The sequence below is a fragment of the Oryx dammah genome, unplaced genomic scaffold, assembly GCF_014754425.2.
Source record: "Oryx dammah isolate SB20612 unplaced genomic scaffold, SCBI_Odam_1.1 HiC_scaffold_27, whole genome shotgun sequence".
Taxonomy (NCBI): Eukaryota; Metazoa; Chordata; class Mammalia; order Artiodactyla; family Bovidae; genus Oryx; species Oryx dammah.
The window spans coordinates 11094978-11117781 of record NW_024070211.1 but is presented as its reverse complement, the minus strand read 5'-3'; the positions used below and the strand labels follow the sequence as shown (position 1 = coordinate 11117781).

General features: G+C 41.6%; 1 protein-coding gene across 14 annotated transcripts in view; it reads right to left on the bottom strand.

Moving 5' to 3' along the window:
- Positions 1 to 74: 74 nt before the first annotated feature.
- The window catches only part of PHACTR4 (phosphatase and actin regulator 4), a 104453-nt gene continuing 81723 nt past the window's right edge, over positions 75 to 22804 (bottom strand). For 13 of the 14 annotated variants that reach the window (XM_040229767.1, XM_040229761.1, XM_040229765.1 and 10 more), the window contains 8 exons: positions 22170 to 22764; positions 20628 to 20815; positions 19702 to 19855; positions 10130 to 10185; positions 9624 to 9685; positions 8185 to 8322; positions 7529 to 7605; positions 1520 to 2324 (listed from right to left, as the gene is read on the bottom strand). In XM_040229767.1, the coding sequence (XP_040085701.1) occupies positions 2309 to 2324; positions 7529 to 7605; positions 8185 to 8322; positions 9624 to 9685; positions 10130 to 10185; positions 19702 to 19855; positions 20628 to 20815; positions 22170 to 22764 (1286 nt within the window). In that variant the 3' untranslated portion in view covers positions 1520 to 2308. Of the gene's footprint in view, positions 2325 to 7528; positions 7606 to 8184; positions 8323 to 9623; positions 9686 to 10129; positions 10186 to 19701; positions 19856 to 20627; positions 20816 to 22169; positions 22765 to 22804 lie in introns of all 14 variants that reach the window. The other variant, XM_040229753.1, reaches the window with a different exon arrangement.

The following is a 22804-nucleotide window of genomic DNA, read 5'->3' as shown; positions in this document are numbered from 1 at the left end:
AGGAATCATTTTTAACCTACCTTAAAACTTCTGGAATGAGGTAGAACATAAAAAAGAAATACTACATACCAAAATAATATAATTTGTCCTTTTTAATTCTAAAATACATTAATAATTAATACTGATAGGAAGACTGATATACAATGCAATTATTTATTTTACAAGGAGATTCTGTACATCAGGGAAGCATCAATACAACAGATTTCTATTTCTTCTTTACATTATGATTGTGAATTGTTACTTACATGGAAGGAGAACACAAAATCCACTTTATATATATATATATATATATAAACACCTGAAAGGACTTGACTCCCAAAGTATCTTGTTTCAAAAGAACATGAGTGAGATGAAAGATGAATTAGATTCCTTGGTGGCACATAGGAAGCAAACAAGTAGCTCAGGAAACCTAATCCTGTTTCAAGCTTGGCACATTAAGGGAAAGGAAGGGAGCGAATGGGGTGTGAAAAGTGTCATCTGAAGCCACACAGGATGCTGGCAAAAGTCAAGTAGTCTCCAAACCAACAAGATAGAAAGGTTAGAAGAAGTTAACGCTTCATGTGTGGTCACCTTATATACAGACCTCTAACAACTTCATAGAATCATCTCTTTATCTTCCTTCAGTCATCCCAAACATCAAGGAGCTCTAGGAGATGTAAGCCCAGTGTATCTGCATAGCCATAAAGCACTTGACAGTTACTGAGAAATCCAAACACCTCCCTATTCCCCATACAGAGAGAAGATACTACCTTTTAAGGTCACTTTAGCTTTGTTTTGACCTGATACTCTGATTCTTCAGCAAACCTTACATGGACGCAAAAGGAGGAACAGAAAAATCTACTGAAAGAGCACAGAAGTCAGAAGAAATCTATAAAACAGCCACAATTTTCTGAACATGCAGGGGAAGAAGCCACATTCATCAGTTTAATAGAAACTTTTTTTCCCTTCCACTTAGAATGGGTAGGAATTAGAGGGACATAGTAAGGCATATGGTTTTCAACAAAAATTCAAAGAAAGCAACTGAATCATCTGTTTCAGGAAATCATATTAATATATATTACACATATAAAAGGGTGTCGGGGCTGAGCCAATGCCCAGGCACCAACTCACTGGCTGCAGCTTGGAAAAGGAGGGCCGAGTGAGGTGGAAGCTGCCAGACAGGGTGAGCAGGAAGGTCAGTGTTGGGAGTTAAGAGGAAGAGCACAGCAGGAGAGGGCGAACAGTACTGAGGAACAAAGAGGAGCAGTGGGTCATGATTTCGTCCCTCCCACCTGCTTCTCCAAGGACCTTTTTTTGTCTAGTCCCCACACCCCCAGGACCTTGTGATTCTGGCTGGAATTGTGGGGGCTGACAGCACACGAGTGCTCCCGCAGAGTTGCAACTCTGCTTTAGGGGAGAGAATGCATCTGTTGGTTAGAATGACTTAGAGTTATCATCTGGTACAACAAAAATACAACAATCTAAACAACTCGAGTCATGAGTCAGTTTTCTACCAAGTTGGCCTTAATGTAAAGGCCCTTTTTGTTTTGTTTTTATATACAGAAAATATATATGCTGTCTCATTATCCCAACTTGGAATCTAGTTGCAGCTCAAGACTGTTTAACACATAGGAAACTGTTAAGCTCCCATGATTTCTTCATGATTTAAAAAAAAAAAAAAAAAAACAAATCAGAATGACTTGTGCCCAAAGAAGAACATGTCAGATCCTGAGCTTCTCCCAGGCTGGGTTGCCTGAAGAGGACTGTATTGCTGTGTTACCAAAAGTACAGTGCAGTGCTTTTAGCTGACATGCCAGTGTGAAATGAAGGCTTCTCCCTGGAGACGGGGGGGCCTTTTCCTAGGAGGTTGGGGGCATCCAGCAGGTTTCCCCCATCACCATCTGGATGTGATGGCTAGAATTTAGCATCTATACAGGTGGGTCTCACAATAGGACAGGGCTGGTAAGGCCAATGGTGCAAACTGTGCCTTAGCACAGGCAGGCATCGTGGGTGAGGTTCAGCCAATAAAACTTGGAACCTGCAAGTGACCCAGAACATTGAGGCTGGTGAGGGAAGACCCCTCAGGTATGCTGCAATATTACAAGGTTCAAAAGCACTGACAAAGTGTTCAGTTTTGCCCAAGGCAGCACATGAGAATCCATTCCAGTGAAATGCTACATTCATCGAAGTGCTGTTCACCCCAGAACTGTAGCCCAGAGGACTCAATTCTGGCTGTGCCGGGAAGTGCTGAAGTTCCCTCCGTGTTTCTCTGCACATTGAAGCAGCCCTGTGTTGGGGGGCTGGTTAGATCCTCTCTCAAACTTCAGCATCACGGACGGTGGTAGCTAAAACAAGTGATCAGAAAGAGCCAAGTTAGCAGATGTTGTAGACTACTTTGCTATGACAGTTGACTCTTGAACAACAGGGCCCAACAACTGCACAAGTCCAATCTTATGTACAAGTTTTTCAGTAGTGAATACCACAGAACTATATGACCGAACAGGATGTAGAGGAAATGGAACCATGGATACAGAGGAGCCACATATAGGGAGGGCAGCTATAAATCATATGTGGATTTTCAGCTGAACTGCTTAGAGGGTTGTGGGCACCCCAACTTCTACACTGTTCACAGGTCAACTGTATTATCTTAAAAGTAATGAAATGCTATGTTCTAATTTTTAAAAAACTGCCTCTCCTCCACTCTAACCCTACCTGACATTTCTGTAGCATCTGATACTCCTGACCATCTTTTCTTCTTGAAACTTCTTTTGACTTCTGTAACACTATTTTTTTCCCTAGTTTTCCTTCTTTTTCAATTGCTTTTCCTCAATCTGCTTTCCTGATTCATTTTCTTCTGTCCATTATTTACATATAAAGCACTTTTCTCCTTAAGAACCACTATCTTTTCTCATAAATTTGAATCTTTATATCTTCTTTTTCTCCCTGGACTCTAGGCTGAATAGCCAACTGTTTTCTAGGCAGCTCCCTTCAATGTGTCACAGGCTCAACATATATCATTGACTTTCTAGTTTGTTCACTGTCTGTTTTCTTCTTTTAGAATAAAAGCTCCTTAAGGACAGGGACTTTACCTTATTCTCTGCTATATCCCAAGCATCTAGCACTGTATCTATCATGTAGTGGGTGCTGAATAAATATTTTCTGAATAAATGTCCTAAACTGTTCACTGAATTCCTTATAGACTAACCAGTCCTCAAAAGTCATGTTAGAAATCGAAGAGTCATTTCAATTACTTCCTTTAAATTTGTCCCTGGAATCAACCAAGTGCCAAATCTGGTTGATTCTATGCGTGAAATGTCTTTCAAATTTATCTTCCCTGGTTTGCACTAGCAGCGTGCTCAGTCTATTTCAGTTGCTTCCTAACTGGTCTCCTTGCTGCTGGTCTCTTCATTCTTCCAAATCCCCTTCCAAACTTCCACCAGGGTTTGTTCCCAAATACACGAACCCCAGAGGTTCCAACATCCTCACCTAAGAGTCAAAGCTCTCCAGAACCTGACCGTAATCCATCTTGCTAGTCTTACCATGCTGCCCCCATCTGTCCTCTGCTCCAGCTCCATGTTCTGTTACAAACAGCACACATTTTCCTGCCTCTCAAAGTCCCACTATAGCTGGCAGGTTTGCTTACAATCTTCCTTCCGTCCTTCCTTTTAATAAAACATTTATGGTGGGGCTAGGTCTTCATTGCTGTGCATGGGCTTTCTCTAGTTGTGGTCAGCAGGGGGCTTCTCACTGCAGTGCCTTCTATTATTGCAGAATACAGGCTCTAAGAGCTTGGGCTTAGTGGCTGTGGCACTAGGCTTGGTTGCCCTGGCGGCACATAGAATCTTCCAAGACTGGGGATCAAACCTGTGTCCCCTATATTGGCAGGTGGATGCTTAACAACTGGACCACCAGAGAAGTCCCCTTCCTTCCTTCTGGTGCAAATAAATTCTTTTACATAATGTAAGATGTAGCCTAAACATCATCTTCTTTATGACTCTTGCTCACTATGGTACTTCAAAACTCACTATGGTACTGTTGCTCACTATAGTACTTTACTACTACTAAAAATAGCTAATACTGACAAGACCTTCAAGAGTTAACACCCCCAAAAGATGTCCTTTTCATTATAGGGGACTGGAATGCAAAAGCAGGAAGTCAAGAAACACCTGGAGTAACAGGCAAATTTGGCCTTGGAGTACAGAATGAAGCAGGGTAAGGCTAATAGAGTTCTGCCAAGAGAACGCACTGGTCATAGCAAACACCCTCTTCCAACAACACAAGAGAAGACTCTACACATGGACATCACCAGATAGCCGACACCAAAATCAGATTGATTATATTCTTTGCAGCCAAAGATGGAGAAGCTCTATAGAGTCAGCAAAAACAAGACCAGGAGCTGACTGTGGCTCAGATCATGAACTCCTTATTGCCAAATTCAGACTTAAATTGAAGAAAGTGGGGAAAACCACTAGACCATTCAGGTATGACCTAAACCAAATCCCTTATGATTATACAGTGGAAGTGAGCAATAGATTTAAGGGACTAGGCCTGAGAGACAGAGTTCCTGATAAACTATGGAATGAGGTTCGTGACACTGTACAGGAGACAGGGATCAAGACCATCCCCAAGAAAAAGAAATGCAAAAAAGCGAAATGGCTGTCTGAGGAGGCCTTATAAATAGCTGTGAAAAGAAGGGAAGCAAAAAGCAAAGGAGAAAAGGAAAGATATACCCATTTGAATGCAGAGTTCCAAAGAATAGCAAGGAAAGATAAGAATGCCTTCCTCAACGATCAATGCAAAAAAAGAGAGAACAATAGAATGGGAAAGGCTAGAGATATCTTCAAGAAAATCAGAGATACCAAGGGAACATTTCATGCAAAGATGGGCTCGATAAAGGACAGAAATGGTAGGGACCTAACAGAAGCAGAAGATATTAAGAAGAGGTGGCAAGAATACACAGAAGAACAGTACAAAAAGATCTTCACGACCCAGATAATCACAATGGTATGATCACTCACCTAGAGCCAGACATCCCAGAATGTGAAGTCAAGTGGGCCTTAGGAAGCGTCACTAAGAACAAAGCTAGTGGAGGTGATGGAATTCCAGTGAGCTATTTCAAATCCTGAGAGATGATGCTGTGAAAGTGCTGCACTCAATTATGTCAGCAAATTTGGAAAACTTAGCAGTGGCCACAGGACTGGAAAAGGTCAGTTTTCATTCCAATCCCAAAGAAAGGCAATGCCAAAGAATGCTCAAACTACCATACAATTGCACTCATCTCACACTCTAGTAAAGTAATGCTCAAAATTCTCCAAGCCAGGCTTCAGCAATACGTGAACCGTGAACTTCCAGATGTTCAAGCTGGTTTTAGAAAAGGCAGAGGAGCCAGAGATCAAATTGCCAACATCTGATCAATCACTGAAAAAGCAAGAGAGAGCCAGAAAAACATCTATTTCTGCTTTACTGACTATGCCAAAGCCTTTGACTGTGTGGATCACAAGAAACTGTGGAAAATTCTGAAAGAGATGGGAATACCAAACCACCTGACCTGCCTCTTGAGAAAGCTGTATGAAGGTCAGGAAGCAACAGTTAGAACTGGACATGGAACGACAGACTGATTCCAAATAGGAAAAAGGAGTATGTCAAGGTTGTATACTGTCACCCTGCTTATTTAACTTATATGCAGAGTACATCATGAGAAATGCTGGACTGGAAGAAACACAAGCTGGAATCAAGACTGCCGGGAAAAATATCAATAACCTCAGATATGCAGATGATACCACCCTTATGGCAGAAAATGAAGAAGAACTGAAAAGCCTCTTGATGAAAGTGAAAGTGGAGAGTGAAAAAGTTGGCTTAAAGCTCAACATTCAGAAAATGAAGATCATGGCATCCGGTCTCATCACTTCATGGGAAATAGATGGGGAAACGGTGGAAACAGTGGCTGACTTTATTTTTTTTTGGCCTCAAAAATCGCTGCGGATGGTGACTGCAGCCATGGAATTAAAAGACGCTTGCTCCTTGGAAGCAAAGTTATGTCCAACCTAGACAGCATACTGAAAAGCAGAGACATTACTTTGTCAACAAAGGTCCGTCTAGTCAAGGCTATGGTTTTTCCAGTGGTTATGTATGCATGTGAGAGTTGGACTATCAAGAAAGCTGAGCACCGAAGAACTGATGCTTTTGAACTGTGGTGTTGGCAAAGACTCTTGGGAGTCCCTTGGACTGCAAGGAGATCCAACCAGTCCATCCTAAAGGAGATCAGTCCTGGGTGTTCATTGGAAGGACTGATGTTGAAGCTGAAACTCCAATACTTTGGCCACCTGATGCGAAGAGCTGATTCATCTGAAAAGACCCTGATGCTGGGAAAGATTGAGGGCAGGAGGAGAAGGGGATGACAGAGGTTGAGATGTTGGATGGCATCACCGACTCAATGGACATGGGTTTGGGTGGACTCCGGGAGTTGGTGATCGACAGGGAGGCCTGGCATGCTGCGGTTTACAGGGTCACAAAGAGTCGGACACGACTGAGTGACTGAACTGAACTGAACTGAATACTGACACAGGCAGGAAATGGTGGAGTTGGGACATGAAACCCGACAGATTCAGCCCTCAGAATGGCTAAGGCATTTATCACATTGACTGTACAGAGTGGTACACAGATCTCTTCCCAGCTTAGACTATAATCTCCTTACTGACAAGTATGGCTTGTTATTGAGGTCATATTACAGTGCCCTGAATGGCACAACTGTTGTTCAAAGAAACTGCCTTCTCTGATTCTGTACAAAAAAATTATGTAGTTAAAACAACCATTTGTTCTATATTTTGATTGAAAAATGTTTAATATTTTGTCTCCCAACTTTGCTTGTTCCTTCTTTTTATAGCAAACTGTAATTGTCATCATACCTTCTTTCATTTAGCCTCTGCTTATAAGTGTTTTGAGAGTCACCTAGATACTTCTACAGATTCCATTTGTGGCTACCTGAGTCTTTAGGTATGGGCTGGGGCCTTAATCACAACAGTAATTCCAAATCAAAATGCTTCTTGGCTGCTTTGTGGTTTTTTTCATGATGTTTATACACTAAACTGGTAAGATCAACTGTGCTAGAAAGGACTGAAACCAGAGGGGGCAGGTTCCTTTCCAGCTTAGCAACCATTCCATATCCATAACCTGGGACAGTGAGGTGCAGAAAAGAGAGCACCCAACTGCTTTTAGTCATTCATTGCTTTTCCCACATCCTGGTCGTGCAAGTCAAGCACCCTACTTAACCCTTTTAAGTCTTATTTCCTCATTAATAAAATGGGGATATGAACACACCTGGTATGTTTACTGCAAGTAATAAGTAAGATATAAAATACATAAAACACCATACACCATAAGGCATGAACTACGCCTCTTAGTTCTCATCTCTTTCTCTTATTATAGTCTGTGCAATTAACATTGAGTGTTGTTCTTTTAACTATGTCTTTAGAATCCTTTCAAGCTGAACAACTCTGCCTCGTTTGCTTTTTGGTGGAGTTCTACTTAGCTTCCAGTATTTAGGTCTTACCGTGTAAAATGTTTACTCTCCTCATGAACTTCCATCTCTGAGCTTTTAAACTCATTTAATTCTTTCCTTATGGCAGCCTGTAGAGTAGAAACAAAAATGTTTCAGCATCTTCTGTCTGCTACAACAGCAACAGCGTGCTTTGTCATCTGGTCTGACCAGGCAACCCAGAAGGGAGGGAGGAAGTCAGGTGAACACAGAGTTCTGTGTGTGGCTCTGAGTCTGATGCACATTGCCTTCCTGACAACCTTTGTCTCATAATAAACCTGAAATCTCCAGTTAAAACCCTTGAAAAGGTCAAAAGAGAGACTGTAGCTTTTACAGTTTCTGCAGCATGTAAAAATGCTTTCCCTGTTATAAAAGTGAAATATGGGCAATTACTAAAATATACCACCCAAACTCCCTCCAATGAAACATAACTCCTGTTAAAAAATATGCTTTATTTCCTTGAAGCTTTTTGTACCCTGCAATACAGCAGGGATTTTCTCTTCTCTAAGTTTTGGTGAAGAAGTCCATGTTTTGGTTTGTACTTCTTGGTATTTTGTATCATAATTAGATATTTAACACTATACAAGAAGTAGAAATTTTGTTTATGGTTCCCCGTTCTAGTCGATGTCTTGTATCCTTCAAATAAAGAGAGACAGACAAATGACAGATACCTTGTCAGCAGGGGTCAGTTTGGTCCAGGGTTTGTCAGCTCGCCGGTCATAGTCGTGAGCATCTGTTACTTCCACGTATTCATTAAACCTCAGAATCTTCCTGGCAAGTAGTTCAGCCACAGTTGGCCTTTGACTGAGCTGAAAGAAATGGAGGCCCTCAGTTCACTATGCCAGGAGTCAGGCATCAATCATGCATTCAAACTGCCTCTAATCCAGAGCTTCAACTTTCAGTGCATAACAGAATCACCTTGGGACCTTTAAACACTACTGATCTCTGGGTCCATCCTCAGATTCTGGGTATTAGGAATTTGTTTTTTTAAACTCCATGATGCACAGCCAAGATTGGGAACAAAGAATTGCTATTAAACCAGTATAACCAGTGCTTCTCAAACTTTAACAGGCATACAAACCATCTGGGGCTGTGGTTAAAGTGTCGATTCTGACTGAGCAGATTTGGGGTGGGGCCTGAGATTCTGCAGCTCTTCCAAATCCCAGGTGATGCCAATGCTGCTGGTCCATGGACCACGTGTTGGGTAGCAAAAGGGTCCAAGCTACAAATTCATATCTAATACACTAGAAGGTGAACACACTGAATATGAAGGCAATATCTATTAATGACTGACATTAAGGGTGAATTTCCTTTCAACATGAGTAATGCCCAAGATACCAGATTCTGTAACAAATTAAGATTTAAGGGTGAACAATCAGTTAACCTGCTCAATCTGAAGCCTTTAAATCCTGTGATGGCCTTTAGCCACCCGCAATCTATCAAGGATAATTCGTCTGGTCCTGAGGAAGAGGAGAAATAGGAAAAATCAGGAGGAGAATGTCTAGTTCCCTCGCTTTCCTGGGGATTCCTGTACATTTTAAAAAATACCTACAGAACTCAGGCCAATTCTAAGAATCTACAGGAGGTAATTACCAACTAATACTGTGGGAGGCAAAGGAAAAATGGCTTACTCCCAGAGTTTAAGGGCTAAACAAGCCTGCAAGAGAAATGGTTCTACCCTGACTGATTTGGGACCAATAAGAAAATCTTACTTGGTTTTTCACACTTTTCAGGTGTAACTAAGGGTCAATTCAGTTGTTTCTCTCATTAGAATATGACCAGTTTGCCTTGAAAAATCAAACACTACACACTCTTGCTGTTACTGTTTCCATACTCCCGCAGGTTTTGGTTGATACCAAAATTCCAGGTCTACTAAAGAAACGGTCAAAACTTGTGCAGATATTTACTGAACACCTTCCTGTCCCAGGCTTTCTTTAAACAGTTAAAATGAAAAAAAGTTCTTATAATGCTGTATTGTTTTCTATATTTTCATCATGTGTTCTGTTTTCACAGAAATCTATGGCAGTTCAAGTCAAATTCATTTCTTTCCAGTCAAACAGGTCATTCACATACCAGACACAGACTGAGACTGAAGACTCGGGGAGCATACCTTTCTGGTGAGCCGACGCTTAATTTCTCGTTTTTCTGCCTGACGATCAGCTTCGTTTTTAGCTACAGTTGATAGTCAGAAACAAAGAATATTACTTCAGAATGGCAATCAGCGTATCAAACTTTTCAGTGATTACACACAGATAATTCTTACAGGCTCCGAGTCAGAATAAATACTAACTTTGGGACTCAAGACAATTTTCTTGTCAACTGGTGTAGTCAAACATTGGGACGGCCAAATGCCCAAGGCAGGTGCAGGATACTATGAGAATATTAAAATACAGTTTTCTGGAGCATTCCAGTACATAAAACAATATCATAATGATTTTCTGTAAAGGAAGCTTGGGGAACTATGTTCCTTCAGGGGAAAAAATTATGAATACTCCTTCCTTGGCTGGAATACTCTCTGCTCTGCCCTTGTTGAAAAATGCTTCTCTTTTCTCTTATGTATATTAAGTCAGAAATACACAAAATCTACACAACTTCATTCCCATTATCTGGACTCACGCTGTAGTATGTTCCGTTGTTCTAGTTCTTCTGGTGTTGGTCTCTGACTCAGTCGTCTAAAAAGCAGATAAATAAGAGTTTTGTCTATGTTAAATCACCCAATCCTGTTTATATAGATCTGTTTTGGTCTTAGTTTATGTTACCCCTACACTAGAAAGAAATAAAAAAATTTTCAAAGTTTTGATATTTCATTTGCTTAACTGATTGTTTATGAACATTTTTCACACTGAAAGTGTTAATACATATATTACAATGTAAAAAGGGACTGTACCAGCAATCAGGAAACTAGTTTTGAGGCCAACAAGTTCTGTCACCACAAAAAAGCTTAGTTAGACTCTGAGTGCACTCATGTGTAAAATGAACATTTGGACTGCTTTTGTGACTCCCAAACAGGTCTGCTCCTTCAGCATATGGGTTAACACAGATTCCCAAAGATATTAATAAAGATTCTGATTTTGAGGACTGAGATTTTATATGAGTATGTGTGTACATATATAAATATTTTTAATGCTTCCCATATGACTCTGATTCCCCTCTTTTTACTTATTTATTTAAACTTTTACTTTTTGGCCATGCCTTGTAGCATGTGGGATTTTAGTTCCCCAACCAGGACCCGAACCTGTATCCCTTGCATTGCAAGCATGGAGTCTTAACCATTGGATCACCAGAGAAGTCCCTCTCTTTTTTAAATTTTTATTTTGAAGCACTGCTTTTTATTTATTTGTTTTTGCCTGTGCTGGGTCTTCATTGCTGTGGGCAGGGGCCTCTCACTGCGGTGGTTTCTCTTGCTGGGGAGTATGGGCTCTAGGACGCAAAGGCTCAGTAGATGTGGCCCATGGGCTTAGTTGCCCTGAGGCATCTGAGACCTTAATTCCCTGACCGGTGAACCTGTGTACCCTCCACTGGCAGGAAGATTCTTATTAATTGGTCCACCAGGGAAGTCTTTCTTTTGATTTTTAAACCAGTGGTTTAGGAACCACTGGAATTTAAACGTGCCTCTTTTGGAGTTATATTCTGTAAAACCTATGATTTCAATTTTGGTCCTCTCGGAAATATTGATGAAATTTCTTATTTCATTCCCAGATCTGAGATGTTATTCACCAATGAAAATTTGTCACTTCTAGAATCAGAAAGTTCTTCAATTCTTACTCTTAATGTATAATTCTCAACAGTATCTAATTATGTGCTGCTGCTGCTAAGTCACTTCAGTCGTATCCGACTCTGTGTGAGCCCATAGACGGCAGCCCACCAGGGTCCCCATCCCTGGGATTCTCCAGGCAAGAACACTGGAGTGGGTTGCCATTTCCTTCTCCAATGCATGAAAGTGAAAAGTGAAAGTGAAGTCGCTCAGTCGTGTCCAACTCTTCGAGACCCCATGGACTGCAGCCCTCCAGGCTCCTCCATCCATGGGATTTTCCAGGCAAGAGTACTGGAGTGGGGTTCCATCGCCTTTTCCGAATTATGTGCTAGTAATGGTATGGACCTAACAGAAGCAGAAGATACTAAGAAGAGGTGGCAAGAATACACAGAACTGTACAAAAAAGATCTTGATGACGCAGATAATCATGATGGTGTGATCACTCATCTAGAGCCAGACATCCTGGAATGTGAAGTCAAGTGGCCTTAGAAAGCATCACTTTGAACAAAGCTAGTGGAAGTGATGGAATTCCTATTGAGCTATTTCAAATCCTGAAAGATGATGCTGTGAAAGTGCTGCATTCAACATGCCAGCAAATTTGGAAAACCCAGCAGTGGCCACAGGACTGGAAAAGGTCCGTTTTCGTTCCAATCCCAAAGAAAGGCAATGCCAAAGAATGCTCAAACTACCACACAATTGCACTCATCTCACATGCTAGTAAAGTAATGCTCAAAATTCTCCAAGCCAGGCTTCAGCAATACGTGAACCATGAACTTCCTGATGTTCAAGCTGGTTTTAGAAAAGGCAGAGGAACCAGAGATCAAATTGCCAACATCCACTGGATCATGGAAAAAGCAAGAGAGTTCCAGAAAAACATCTATTTCTGCTTTATTGACCATGCCAAAGCCTTTGACTGTGTGGATCACAATAAACTGTGGAAAATTCTGAAAGAGATGGAAATACCAAACCACCTGACCTGCCTCTTGAGAAATCTGTATGCAGGTTAGGAAGCAACAGTTAGAACTGGACATGGAACAACAGACTGATTTCAAATAGGAAAAGGAGTATGTCAAGGCTGTATATTGTCGCCCTGTTTATTTAACTTCTATGCAGAGTACATTATGAGAAATGCTGGACTGGAAGAAACACAAGCTGGATTCAAGACTGCCGGGAGAAATATCAATAACCTCAGATATGCAGATGACACCACCCTTATGGCAGAAAGTGAAGAGGAACTAAAAAGCCTCTTGATGAAAGTGAAAGTGGAGAGTGAGAAAGTTGGCTTAAAGCTCAACATTCAGAAAACTAAGATCATGGCATCTGGTCCCATCACTTCATGGGAAATAGATGGCGAAACAGTGGAAACAGTGTCAGACTTTATTTTGGGGGGCTCCAAAATCACTGCAGATGGTGACTGCAGCCATGAAATTAAAAGACGCTTACTCCTTGGAAGGAAAGTTATGACCAACCTAGATAGCATATTCAAAAGCAGAGACATTACTTTGCCGACTAAGGTCTGTCTAGTCAAGGCTACGGTTTTTCCTGTGGTCATGTATGGTAATGAGAGTTGGACTGTGAAGAAGGCTGAGCGCCGAAGAACTGATGCTTTTGAGCTGTGGTGTTGGAGAAGACTCTTGAGAGTCCCTTGGACTGCAAGGAGATCCAACCAGTCCATTCTGAAGGAGATCAGCCCTGGGATTTCTTTGGAAGGAATGATGCTAAAGCTGAAACTCCAGTACTTTGGCCACCTCATGCGAAGAGTTGCCTCATTGGAAAAGACTCTGATGCTGGGAGGGATTGGGGGCAGGAGGAGAAGGGGACGACAGAGGATGAGATGGCTGGATGGCATCACTGACTCAATGGACGTGAGTCTGAGTGAACTCTGGGAGTTGGTGATGGACAGGGAGGCCTGGCGTGCTGCAATTCATGGGGTCGCAAAGAGTCGGACATGATTGAGCGACTGAACTGAACTGAACTCTTTAGTTGCATGGAAAACTCCCAGGCCCATTTTTTATACAATTTACAATTATCTGTATTTCAAAGTTTTTCTTGTCTCTCTGAACAAGACCATCTTTTTCCAACAAGCATTAAAAAACACAACACCACAGCTTTACTAAGGTATAAATGACATACAATAAATTGCATGATTTGATATTCTGACATATGTATGTACCTGTAATATCATCACTACAGTCAAGGGAAGGAACACATCCATCATCCTTGGAATGATTTCCAGGGCTGCTGTAACAAGTTACCACAAAGTGGATGGCTTATAACAGACATTCATTCTCTCACAGTTCTGGGGGCCAGAGGCCAGAATGCAGGTGGTGGTAAGGCTGGCTCCTTCTGCAGGTTCCCTGCCTCTCTCCTGGCTTCTGGTACTCTTTGGCTTTCAGATGCATCACCCTAGTTTCTGCCTTAGTCACCTAGCATTCGCCCTATGTGTGTCTGAGTCTCTGCGTCCCAATTTCCCTCCCCTTATAAGGACACCAGTCACTGGACTAGAGCCTACCCTAACTAATCTAGGATGTTGTGATTTTTCACTCGCTAAGTCATGTCCAACTGTTTGCAACCCCATGGACTGCAGCATGCCAGGCTCCGCTGTATTTCACTTTCTTCCCAGAGTTTGCCCAAATTCATGTCCACTGAGTTGGTGATGCTTTCTATCCATTTCATCCTCTGTCGCCCCCTTCTCAGGCCTTCAATCTTTCCCAGCATCAGGGTCTTTTCCAATGAGTTGGCTCTTCACATCAGATGGCCAGTGTACTGGAGCTTCAGCTTCAGCATCAGTCCTTCCAATGAATATTCAGGGTTGATTTCCTTTAGGATTGACCTGGTTTGATCTTGCAGCCCAAGAGACTCTTGAGAGTCTCAATTCAAAATCATCCATTCTTCAGTGCTCAGCCTTCTGTATGGTTGCACTCTTATATGTGTACATGATCACTGGTAAAACCATAGCTTTGACTATAGGGACACTTTGTTGTCAGTAAAGTGATATCTCTGCTATTTAATGTGCTGTCTAGGTTTGTCATAGCTTTCCTTTCAAAGAGCAAGCATCTTTTAATTTCATGGCTGCAGTCACCATCCACAGTGATTTTGGAGTCCAAGAAAATCCAGTATGACTTCATCTTAAATTGATTATATCTACATAGACCCCCTATCCAAGTAAGGTCACATTCATAGGTACCATCTTTCCAGGCGGTGCAATGGTAAAGAATTCATCTGCAATGAAGGAGTCAAGGAGTCATGGGTTTGATCTCTGGGTTGGGAAGATCCTCTAGAGGAGGAAATGGCAACCCACTCCAGTACTCTTGCTTGGAAAATCCCATGGACAGGGGAGCCTGGTGGGCTACAGTCCATGGGGTTGCCAAGAGTCAGACACAACAGAGCATGTATGTACCATACGTACCAGAGATTAGGATTCATTTTGGGAGGTACAACTCTACCTACTATGACCTTCCTGACAAAGTCTCATTTCCTCTGTAATCACTACCTCCCTGCCTCCAGGCAAACACTCATCTGCTCCATTTACTCTCAACCCTCCTGCCCCCAGGCAAACAATGACCTGTTTTATGTATAGTTTCCATTTTCTAAAATTTTATATAAAACCATACAGTATGCACTCTTTTTGTCTAGTTTTTTTTCACTCAGGATAATTACTGAGATCCATATAAGCAAAGGCATTATTAGTAGTTCATTCCTATTTACTGCACTGTAGTATTCCATCATTCCTTTCCATTTCACATTATGGTCAAAATCCTTCAAGCTAGGCTTCAGCAGTACATGAACCGGGATTTAGAAAAGGCAGAAGAACCAGAGCTCAAACTGCCAGCATTCCTTGGATCATAGATAAAGCAGGGGAGTTCCACAGAAACACCCACCTCTTCACAGGGGCATCCCTGGTGGTAAAGACTCTGCCTCAAATGCTGGGAGACCAGGGTTCAATCCCTGGGTCGGGAAGATCCCCTGGGAAAGAAAATGGCAACACACGCCAGTATTCTTGCCTGGAGAATCCCACGGACAGAGGAGCCTGGCGGGCTACAGTCCACGGGGTCACAAAGAGTCGAACAGGACTGAGTGACTGACACTCACTTTTCTACTTCACTGACTAGGCTAAAGCCTCTGACTGTGTGGATCATAACAAACTGGAAAATTCTTAGAGATGGGAATACCAGACTACCTTACCTATCTCTTGAGAAACCAGTATTCGAGTTAAAAAAGCAACAGAACCAGACATGGAACAACTGACTGGTTCAAAATTGGGAAAGGAGGACGTTAAGGCTGTGTATTATCACCCTGCTTATATAACTTACATGCAGAGTATATCATATGAAATGCCAAACTTGATAAATCATAAGCTGGAATCAATACTGTTGGGAGAAATACCAAAAACTTCAGATATGTAGATGATACGATTCTAATGGCAGAAGGTGAAGAGGCACTAAGCCTCTTGATGAGGGTGAAAGAGGATAGTGAAAAAGCTGGTTTAAAACTCAACATTCAAAAAACTAAGATCAAAGCATCTAGTCCCATCACTTCATGGCAAATAGAAGGGGAAAAAGTGGAAATAGTGACAGATTTTATTTTCTTAGGCTCCAAAATCACTGTGGACAGTGACTGCAGCCATGAAATTAAAAGACGCTTGCTCCTTGGAAGGAAATCTATGAGAAACCTAGAGACTGTATTAAAAAGCAGAGACATTACGTTGCTGACAAAGATCCGTCTAGTCAAAGCTATGGTTTTTCTAGTAATCATATATCGATGTGAGAGCTGGGCCATAAAGAAGGCTGAGCACTGAAGAACTGATCCTTTTGAACTGTGGTGCTGTAGAAGACATTTTTTTTTTCAGCATTTTCATTTATTTGACTGCTGCTGCTGCTAAGTCGCTTCAGTCATGTCCGACTCTGCGACCCCATTGACGGCAGCCCACCAAGCTCCCTTGTCTCTGGGATTCTCCAGGCAAGAACACTGGAGTGGGTTGCCATTTCCTTCTCCGGGATCTAGTTCCCTGACCAGGGACCAAACCCAGGCCCCCTGCTCTGGGAGCACAGAATTTTAGCGACTGGACCACCAGGGAGGTCCCTGGAGCACACTCTTGAGAGTCTCTTGGGCTGCAAGGAGATCAATCTAGTCCATCCTAAAGGAAATCAATCCTAAATATTCACTGGAAGGAGTAATGCTAAAGCTGAAGCTCCAATACTTTGGCTACCTGATATGAAGAGCTGACTCACTGGAAAAGACCCTGATGCTGGGAAAGACTGAAGGCAGGAGGAGCAGGGGCTGACACAGGATGGGATGGTTGGATGGCATCACTGACTCAACGGATGTGAGTCTGAGCAAAGTCCAGGAGATAGTGGAGGACAGGGAAGCCTGGTGTGCCATGGGGTCACAAAGAGTTGGACACAACTGAGCGCCAAACAACAACAAATGATTAATGATGTTGAACATCTTTCCATATTCTTACTTGCCATCTGTGTATCTTTTTTCATGATGTGTCTTTTAACATCTTCTGCTTCCCCCACCTTTATTTCTGTTTCTAAATTTAAAAAATATATATTTTTTAATTTATTTTTGGATGAGCTGGGTCTTTGTTGCTGCATGTGGGCTTTCTCTAGTTGTGGTGAGTGGGGACTGCTCTCTAGTTGTGGTGTGCAAACTTCTCGTTGCTGTGGCTTCTCTTGTTGTGGAGCACGGCCTCTAGGGTTTGTGGGCTCCGTAGTTGTGTTGCATGAACTTAGTTCCCCTGGGGCATGTGGAAAAAGTATCTTTCAGAGAACAAAAAATGTTGATGAAGTGCAATTTATCAATGTATTTCTCTTAAGAATCATGCTTTGAGATCATATCTAAGAAAATTTTGTCTAAACCATATTCTTCTATATGAGTGAGTCTCTTCCTGGTCTCCCTCTTCTGTTCCATTGATTTCTTTGTTCATCCTCCCTATGTCAATTTCATAGTGTTTAGGTAACTTTAGCTTTATAATATGTCTTAAAATAAGACAGTGTTAGTCCTCCAATCCTGTTCTTTTTCATAGTTGCTTTATATTTCTGACAACTGTAGAATCAGTTTGTCAGTTAAAGTCCACTAAGGGGCATTTTGATTGGAACTGCATTAAATCTGAGGTCTTGATAATACTGAGACTTGTGATCGATGAAAATGTTCTCTCCATATATTTAGGTTTTCTTTACTTTCTTTACCATTATTTTATATTTTACAATGCACAGGTCTTACATAATCTTTCATCAGGTTTATCCCACAATATTTAAAGTTTTTTTATGATATTGTAAATTGTTATTATAAATGTTAGTCTCTCATATTTCTGCATTTCAATTTCAGACTATTCATGGCAATGTTCAACAAGCTCTTCTAAGACTATTATGACCTGGGAAAAAACACTCAACGATGAGCAATGTAATAAAGCAGAAAGGAATCTATTATCAAAGATTGCCAGTTTTGGATAAAATGTACAATGTGTCAGGAATATAGTCAATAATAATGTAATATCTTTGTATCGAGACAGATGGTAACTAGATTCATTGTGGTGAGCATTTCGAGATGTATAGAAATATTAAACCACTATGCAGAGTACCAGGAACTAACATAGTATTGTTATTGGAGAAGGAAATGGCAACCCACTCCAGTGTTCTTGCCTAGAGAATCCCAGGGACGCGGGAGCCTGGTGGGCTGCTGTCTATGGGGTCACATAGAGTCGGACACGACTGAAGCGACTCAGCATGCTGTGTACCAGGAACTAACATAGTATTGTAGGTCAACTATACTCCCAAAACCAAACAAATTCATGGAAAAGGAGATCAGATTTGTGGTTACCAGAGGCAGGGGGTGGGAGAGAGGGAACTGGATGAAGGTGATCAAAAGGTATAAACTTTCAGTTATAAAATAAATACTAGGGAGGTAATATACAATGTGATTAATTAATATCTATGTTCTATATATATCAAAATCATTAAGAGAGTAAGTCCTAAGAGTTCTCATCACAAGGAAAAAATATTTTTCCTATTTCTTTTATTGTGTGTCTATAGGAGATGATGGATGTTCATTAAACTTATTGTGATAATCATTTTGTGATGTATGTAAGTCAAATCATTATGCTCTATATGTTAAACTTATATAGTGCTGTATGCCAAATATGTCTCAATAAAATTAAAAAGAAAAAAATCCCATTTTTAACTAATTCCTAATCTTGATGACCTCCTGGTAATACTCAGAGAGCCACAGGTCTGCATTAAGATTGCCATCTTGCCATCAGAGCCTGGTGTCTAAGGTAGGAGAGGAGAATATATTTTAATGAACAAGCATCCTTATTTAATTATTTTTAAGGACTATGCCAAGAGTTCCACCTTTTTTTCCTTTATTCTACCTAGAGAAACATCTGAGGTGGGCAAACACTTGTCTGTATACCTGGGCTCTACTTGTAGTACATATGCAGGAAGCTGGCTTGCATTCAGTTTCTCTATGCTTTTGGTTCTAGCGACTTGAAAGATACATTAATACTAACACTTTGAAAGAAGGCAGTTACATCGAACATGTGAAATAGATACAATGGAAATTGTGGGTGTGATATTTAACTGGGCTGGGACCTCAGGGCTGAACAACAGGATAAATGCCAGAAAAGCCTTGCTGTCCTAGGGACCACCTGAATTCTTAGAAACTAAAATTAAAAAAAAAAAAACACTTATGTCTATCTTGCGGCTTCCCTGGTGGCTGAGTAAGAATCCACCTGTCAATGCAGAAGATGTGGATTCCATCCCTGAGTCAGGAAGACCCGTTGGAGAAGGAAACGGCAACCCACTCCAGTATTCTTGCCTAGGAAATCCACGGACAGAGGAGTCTGGCAGGCTACAATCCACAAGGTCACAAAGGAGTCGGACGTGACTCAGTGACTAAACAACAACAACAACAGCATGTCTATCTTATGGTGTAAAGCCATGACAGCCATCTAGTTCCTTAATTTCCAAATTCATTAAGATACCCATCTGTGTACAACATGTACTTTTTTTAAACTATGCTTTTTTTTTTTTTAACTAACTTAAAAAAAAAAACCTGTTTCTAAAATTAAAAAAAAAAAAGGATATATGAATGCTCCACCACCAAGTAAGTCTCTAAGACATTCTCCAGGCCAGAATACTGGATTGGTTAGCCTTTCCCTTCTCCAGGGGATCTTCTGAACCCAGGGATCGAATCTAGGTCTCCTAGGTCGCCTGGATTGCAGGCAGATTCTTTACCAGCTGAGCCACAAGGAAAGTGCAAGAATACTGGAGTGGGTAGCCCAGTCCTTCTCTAGGGGATCTTCCCCACTCTGGAATTGAACTGGTGTCTCCTGCATTGCAGGCATGTTCTTTATCAGCTGAGCTATCAGGGAAGGCCATATATACTGGCATAATCAAATCAAATCAATATATTCTAAGAAAAGGCCTACCTGATCAGTGTGTTCCCAATCTGGTGCCGGATTTCATTCCACTCCTCTTTGCTTTTTCGAGGCCAAGAATTCATGTTTATTTCTGGTTCACTGGGTTTGTGGTTCAACTTCATGGCCAGCGTGTCTTTCCTCTTCACTTTGTTGGCCAGAGCACCTTTGCACAAGAGAAAGAAAAACATGTAGAAGCTTCAGGCTCAGCCTTACCTGGAGCTAGGTAAGGATCTGAACAAACATTATCAGAATCCCAGCTTTCTAGTTGGCCTCCAATGAGTCACCTAACATAGAGGTGGGGGTAAAGCTGATGATATCTAAAAATCTTTGCAGCAGATGGACTCAGATGGGTTAACTATACCTTTTCCCTTCTACCAGTTCTCTCTCTACATTTTCTTCTTAGTAAGAGTTGCTCGAGGAGGGATCATTTAAGCAGGGGACAGCCTCTGAATTACAATAGACAGGCATTCGAACTAACATACCTCAGATGGTTCTCCTCCTAAAATTGCTTTCCATTTTCAGGAATCAGGATTCTATTATTCGCAGATGGGTATATATGAACTTTTTTTTTTTCCTTTGCCCCATGAACATAGTTAAGTTTATAAGGCTGAAGGGGAGTATCACTTTTGTCTTTTCCACAAAGCCCAAACACCAACTTTCCTTTACTCCACATTCTTTAATACCATCAAGATAAACATTTTTAAAATCAAAACTAAACACATAAAAACCTGATTGATTCAATCTACTGGGCTCCCTCTCACTGGCTTGTATGACGGGAACAGCAAGGACAAGTGTCTTTCCCAGAGGCTTCCAACAGCAGTCAGCCAGACGACTGGGTGGGAGAGGGTGTCTGCATCCATGCATCTCACACTTGCTAAGACCACACACAGCTGTATCTGTAAGAGAGCCCCCTTCTCTTTCTCTCCCCTTCTTACTATGACGGCTTTCATCTTCGTCCTCTTCATCTCGGTATTGAATGGGACCTTCTGAGTCAGAGTCACTCTCTTTCCCTTCTTCTTCCTCCTGCAGACACTGCGGTAGTTCAGGAACGACTGAGGTAGATGCTACATCTTCATCGAATGCAAATATGTGGCTTTGCTCCTCCTCTTCTTCATCGTCTGGACTAACAAATTAACATAATTACATTTCCCTTTCAGAGACATAAAGAGTAATTGATTTGCAAGTCAAAGTATTAAGTAACTGAAAAAGATCATGAATGAAATAATTTACAGTTCTTTTCCTTATTTTTTCTAATTTGTTAAGAAACTTTTTAGCAGCTATTAATCTGAAGGGCTCTAGGTTCAAATCCCAGAGGTACAATTTATTTACTAGATTGTAAGTGACCTAATTTTTCTGTAAATGGGGATGATACCTACCTTGTTGGCTTGTTGTGAGAATGAAATAGACAAATTCTAGAATGCACTAGTGTCTGGCACACAGGGCCTTGATGATCTATATATAAGAAGCAAGTCTGCTTTGGTCTGATTAAATGAGAAGACTACAAAGCATCTAACACAGTACTTGGCTCATGGAAGATACTCAATAAAAATATTGAATCCATTTCTTAAACCAAGGAAGCAAAGAGAAGTAAAGATGAAAACTAACTTTTCCCTTTACATTCTGGAGGCATAAAACTATGACTTAACCTACTTCAAATTCCTAAACTGTCTCTTTCCAGGATATGAAATAAATAAGACCAGGAAGAACAAGAAATTATGGCAGAACAAATAAAAAGGAGGATACTGAAACAGCTCTACAACAATTCTTTTAGTAAGACAAATTTCCAGCTTGCCAAGAAATGTTACTCTTCAGTCACAATTTGTCTGAATTTTAAAAAGACAGACAAAGTAGGAATAAGTACCGATGCTACTTTGAACAGACTGGGTGGGGACAGATGAACCAGAGAAAAGATGAGCAGTTCCAGTCTATGGAGCTGGAATACCGAGCCATCTTTCAGAGCTCTCTTCTTTTTCTTTAGGTTTCTCTCTGCCCTCTCTACCAAGAATATATGCCAGGCACTCGAGCTTTCAGATTTGCCTAACTGCATTCTCACAAGCTTATGAGGTGCATATTATTCCTGTTTACAGGCTGGACAACTCAAGAGCAGGAAGGTAAAGTGACACACACTACTGTAAGCTCGTAATAAGAGGCAGAGCTGGGATGTGAACCCAGAGCTCTCTTTCTCCAGGGTCAGTGTTCTTCAGCACCATGTTACACTGCTTCCTCTATATGGCAGAAAAAGGCACAGTGGCTTTAATTTTGAAGTAGAGAAGTTTGTAATTTCTGTATCATGGAAATTTCTGCCATGGAAACAATGTTATAGAAATCAGGAGGGTAAAAGTCCAAATTCAAGAACGTGTCTTATTTGTTGAGTACTCTTCTTAGGTTTGTTCACATTTTCTCTATAAGAAATTTTTTTCCAACAAAGGCTAGCTAGAGTAAAGAGGGAACAAGAAGCAAGCTTGAAAGGCACTCACACTTTTAGCATTTCAATAGTGATGGGAAGTGACCTGGTCCGACCCAGGGTACTGCTGTCCTCAGAAAAGTTGTCACTGTTCTCGAATAGCAACGAATGAGCTCTATGAGAGCCCTCCAAGGGAGGAGTCATGGGAAGTGGGCTGGTCAGGGCCTGCTGGATTCGGATGTGCAACGGGACTGGGGGCAGCCTAGGGGGTACCTGGGGCTCCCCGAAGCTGTGGTCCAACATCCTCTTGGGTACTTCCCTTTTCTGGCTTTCCTGCTGGGCAATCTCCTGGGGTAGGTCTAAGGAAGGTGGAAACTCAATTTCTGGCACAACTTGAAAAGTCTTAGCAGGGAATGGAGGGGACCGAGGGGGTTCTGGAGGTATATGAGTAGGCAGTGGGGAGGAGGAGGAGGGAGTCAGCAGGGGTTCAGAGCCCACAGAGCATGCGCTCTTCTCTCTCTGATCGCTCGGTGCTTTTGTGGCGGTGGTGGTGGCAGCAGCAGACTCTGAGGTGGGTACCAAGGCTGATGGAATGCCTCTCTTCGGTGGTAAAGGTGGGGATGGCTTTGATAACAACGTACCACTGTTTATTGCTTGGGACAGTTCAGCTGGAAGAGAGAAAGCAGTACCTCAATTTAAGATGGTTTT